This window comes from Besnoitia besnoiti, chromosome VII, assembly GCF_002563875.1.
Source record: "Besnoitia besnoiti strain Bb-Ger1 chromosome VII, whole genome shotgun sequence".
Taxonomy (NCBI): Eukaryota; Apicomplexa; class Conoidasida; order Eucoccidiorida; family Sarcocystidae; genus Besnoitia; species Besnoitia besnoiti.
The window spans coordinates 2501-7242 of record NC_042362.1 but is presented as its reverse complement, the minus strand read 5'-3'; the positions used below and the strand labels follow the sequence as shown (position 1 = coordinate 7242).

Below are 4742 nucleotides of genomic sequence, written 5' to 3'. Positions count from 1 at the left end.
CAGTGGAAATCTAGTGTCACTAAAATTACATCGTCAGCGGTGTGTCCTAGCATCATGCTTTCCCAAACTGGAACAGTGTGTGTATGGAGCCGAAGGCGCTTGATGGCATCACCGGTTTTGGCCATGTCCTCGTTGGCAACGTGGTTTGGTCGAGCAAGCTCCGAACAAGTGAGTGATTCCGTTGATGTTTTCCATTAGCTCGAGCAAAAGCCTGGCTTTCGGTACCTCAGCGGTTGAAGCTATGCTATAGCAAGCGTGCGGAACAGCTGGGAATGATAAGGGGGAACATTCAAGTACAGTGCATCCAATAACGTAGATGCGGGTAACGCGCGGGTGCGCTGTAACCTGAATATGGCATCTTTTGCGGTTTTCAAGCAATAATGAGAAAGCAGACTGCCATCTGAGATTCTCACATGCTGAACTGGCACAAAAGAGTCACTTGCCTAAGCGTGGGACAAGGTGGTCGAAGCAAATGCGAAGTTTTTGGTAGTGACGCCCTCTATGTGAACACGGGGGATCGTGTCGTCGTCTTAAGCTCCGAGTTCGGGTGTGGAGTGTGGTGCCGAGAGGGAACGAATATGTGCGTACTGGTTTCATTCTACTGCGTGTAGATCAAGCTTGTTAACTTCAGGCCTCGTCTGAGTCAAAAGGTGTGCCGGTGTCAGGCAGCTCTCATATCTCGTTTGAGGCCGGCTTTATTTCCGTGTCCCTGCCATTGTAACGACGCGTCGGGTTTATGCTGTGTATCTAACTCCTCGGACAGCACGTAGGCGCCATGTAGAGATGCTCTGCTAGCGATGGCTCGGCGCATTCCGTCAGCTCCGTGTGGGCGTGAGCGTTGCAGACAAGGTGCGCCACTGGTAGAGACGCTTGACGACGCGATAGTGCCTGGTTCAGGTTCGCTTGGGCGCGCCCGTAGCTGTGCGTTACCGTGCAGTACTAGTATTACAGTGGCGGCGCCGTGTGGGCCGGTGATGTCAGTATCTATCGCGCGATAAACAAACTTAAAACTTCTGCTGACGCCTCGAGCTCAACATCGGTGCCTTTAAATTTCTGCTCAACGGGGGTGCAACTGACTGGGTGGCACCGAAGTGTAGAGAAAAAATTAGATTCTCGCATGGCAACCAGCCAGTGTTGACTGAAACGGTTCAAGGTTCTGTAGGAAAGAAGGGCTTAACAAAAACCCCTGCCTGGCAGCGCCTCCCATCTTCAACCAAAGCGATCTGTCCGTTGTTTGCGGATGTAACGAAAAAGCCGCAAGGCGGGGTTTAAGTCGGCAAGGTATCCGGCGCGGATAATCACGCGTGATGAGCGTAGGGTATTCAGTTCTTTCATGCGTCCCCAGCAACATTGTCCGTAGCACCCTACTGGGCTGCTGAGGTCCTGATGCTATAGGCGCCGCTTGTTGATATTCCAAGTATGTGTATTGCGGGGAAATCCAGTTGAAGTCCGTATGAGAAGCGTAGTTGTCAGTGGCGACTCGGGCCTCGCAACTGCGCGGTAGATGGCCCATGGTCGCGCGGTGTCCGAGCAAGCGACCCGCGGCTTCTGCACATCGTTAGGGGTGAGGTGCATCCAACAGCTGTGTCCGATGAGGGCGCGGTCCAGACTGATATGGAGCGCGCGTACGCAGTACAAGACATGTACGCAGGCTGAGATCAGACCTAATTGCTGCGAATTCCTCTGCATAGTGTTTCAAGGGCTGCGGACGCCGAAGGTTCCGCTGCTCGCATTGTCGTCCTGTTACTCAAGCGGACCACCACCTGGTAGTATATGATCAGGCAGAGCTATTGCTGAACGTGAATCGATACCGACGAGTACTCCAACCCTCTGTCAAGGACCAGCTAAAACGGGGGGGAAGCGACAATGTGCTGTGTTGTGTTTGGCCGGCTGGCACCGTATACGGCCGCCGTAAACACCACCTTTCCTATGCTCGCTGAGGCAGGCGCAGGCTACTTTCTTAAATTCATGTCATCATGAGTACGTCAGTATCTCCTTCAACTGCAGTGACGCGGCTTGATTCAGGAGCGGAAGGTACGGAGCAGAATCAGCGTGACGACTATACCCGAATGAGTGTGGTAATGGATTCGTCATCTGCTCTCGACTGACCCACCTACTACATCACTGAGCACCGCAGCGTCAGCCGGGCGGCGGCTTATGCGAATCGCCGTAGCGCGACAGTATTTCGTTTGGTTGGTCTTACGAACATCACAACCCTCGCTGCGCCGTCGAACGGTGGCAGGAGATGCTCTTCGTCGTGGAAGTGTGCTCAGAGCTCAGGCTGTCAATGCGGCGTCCCCTGTTCGCTTTGTGGCCAGAAACCTCACCTTTGTTCTGCCCTGTAGCACTCCCGCTCAGCGTTACAAGACGGAGAGCACGGTGTTGGCAGAGATCTCAGATTTCAGTGCCCTGGGACGACAAGTCATTCACGTGATGTAGGACGGATTTGTCGGTTCACTACACTGGTTCTGCCGCCATCGAGTGGCTGCCAGGCATTTGGTAGCTACTGGCTGCTGCCGGCGAGCACGGGATGACGCCAAGACACCCCGCTGCACGAGGCTGAGCCAGGGAGCAGATTGCGCGGGCATCTGCCTGCGCGAGTGCCGCGGGGTCGACTCGGAGGCGACCACGCGCGTGTTGGGGGCGGAGAAGACTTTTGCAGGCGGCAGGCTGAACTCTGCGCCTCGCTGCTCAGCTACGTTTCTGAGAAAACCCCCTAACCCTGAACCCTTCTCTCGTGCGGCTTGCACGTTTCAAGTCGAAAGCGCAGGGTAGTTCTGTCGTTGTGACGTGTGTGGCTTACAGTGCGCATTTGTTTGATGAATGTGGGCGGGGCTGCGCGCCTGCGCGTCAGCCGGTTCAAAGTGGACGCCTACCAGCGCTTTGACGCCGTCATCGGCTTCCTCAAAAAAGCATTGAAGAAAGACCTCCTGGTGAGCCAGGGCTGTAGGCGCTGCGCAGATCTCGCGTGCGCTCGTCGGCGTGCGCCGTCGGCTTCAAATGTCAGCTGTTCCGGAGCCTAAGCGACCGCAGCTGTGGTCCCTTGACGGAGCTGCCGCGTGTCTCTCTTCTCGGTCCCGGCCCTCTGCCTGCCACGGGACCGTGTCGTTTGCTACTCCGTTGCGTCCAGTCTTGGTCGCGAGATGCAGCACTTTGATTCGCAGGTTCCACATACGTAGGCTGCGTGGATTCGGGTACTCTGTTCCCGCTGCGTCAGTCCGGCCTTCGGCCCATACCATGCGTGCTCCGCTTCACGCGATGGAGACAGGCTTTTACATCCTGAGAAAAACTGACGACGCGCGCGTACGGAGACGGGTTATCCTCCTGTGGCGCCCAGTGACGGTTCGCAGTGCTTCTAACTGGCCGCTCTGTCTCTGCCTGTCTTCAGTACGTCTACGTCAACAACTTCATCCAGCCCCAGCCTGACGAGTTCGTCGCAGATTTGTTCGAAGTGAGTGGCTCCCTGGCCGGCCTTGTCGTCTCTGTATCCGCTTGATTTCAAGGCGTGTGTGATGCTGCAGAACCAAGCGCAGCGGACTTCGGTCAGCACAGAGTGGCAGGCGTCCCCATGTCAGTGCTTCTTGGGATCCGGAACCGGCCGCAAGCTGCCGCACTCTGTGGGAGGACTGGGCTGTGCCCCCATCCCCCCAGCTGAGGTGCCTGGAAGGCTGGATTATTCGCGTTTTGAAGTGACAGAAGAGAGCTCCTATGTGCCGGTTTGTCTGACAGCTTCCCCGCAACAGGTTTCGGCTTCGCGCAATTGTCTGTCAGTGCTCTCGCAGGCCGTGGGAGTCGGCAGCAGTCTGGTGGTGTCGTACTGCCACGCCTGCCTACTAAATGGTTTGCCGCACTTTATCCGGCGGAGGTGCTCTGCCGTTAGGCCGCGTTCGAAGGCGAGTCAAGGACGTGCGCGCCACTTCTGCAGTGAGCAGCGCAAGGCGCTACACGATCACTGGCCGTTTGGCTCAACTCGAGGCTACCCCGTTGATGGACGCGTACGATACGAGAGATGCAGCCCCGGCGGAGACTCACGTTTCACACGCACGATTGCAGAGCATTTGTACAGCGACGAAAGTTACTTATAATGGAATATCAGTTGTGCGTGGAGTAGATCGGGATCTCCCCCTAACCATGAAAGGATCGCGCACGGAGGCCAACGAGGCGAGCACTAGGACATCTCTTTTTGGCATGTCCGTCCCGGAACTTGACGAAGAAATGAGCCTTTGGAGCGCCGTCGGCGCCTGGCGGTGGAAAACAGGCATGTCTCCGGTACATCTCGCGTCCAAGCAGCACCCTAAACCCCAAACTTTTTCCACACCAAGTAGTGCATGCATCTGGACGACACTTTGAGTTGAACCTCTGCGGCGCGCGCTCTCCCGTGGCTTTTTTTGCGTGGACTGTATTTGCTAGCGCCCAAGCATGCATCTGTAGGAGGGTGGGCACAGCCTGTACATGTGCAGATTGCTGGAGTTTGGAATCGCATTGTGTAAGTTGCTGAGAGGCCGGTGATCGTTTCGAGTGTCCATGCCGTGGGGCTGCGAAAAGCACATCCCTATTGCGGTGCGAAACACTTTGGGTCTTGTTCAGTGAATCCGGTAAACAGAGACCTTCACGATCTACAGCATTTGTCCAACGCGTAGTATCCCCCAGACAGGAGTAGTGTAATAAACCTAAAAACTTCATTTAGCAACTGTGAATTACAGGGAGTCTGATTCCGGTGACGAAAACGGCTCCAACGTTGC

At 55.8% G+C, this 4742-nt stretch overlaps 1 protein-coding gene across 1 annotated transcript; it reads left to right on the top strand.

Annotated features, from left to right (window-relative positions):
- Positions 1–1976: 1976 nt before the first annotated feature.
- BESB_075920 (putative autophagy-related 12 variant 1) lies at positions 1977–3496 on the top strand (the record flags this gene model as incomplete). The annotated part of the gene is made up of 3 exons (XM_029365953.1): positions 1977–2034; positions 2806–2933; positions 3389–3496. 3 exons carry the CDS (start codon positions 1977–1979, stop codon positions 3494–3496), a joined length of 294 nt encoding a protein of 97 aa, XP_029217384.1.
- Positions 3497–4742: the final 1246 nt, after the last annotated feature.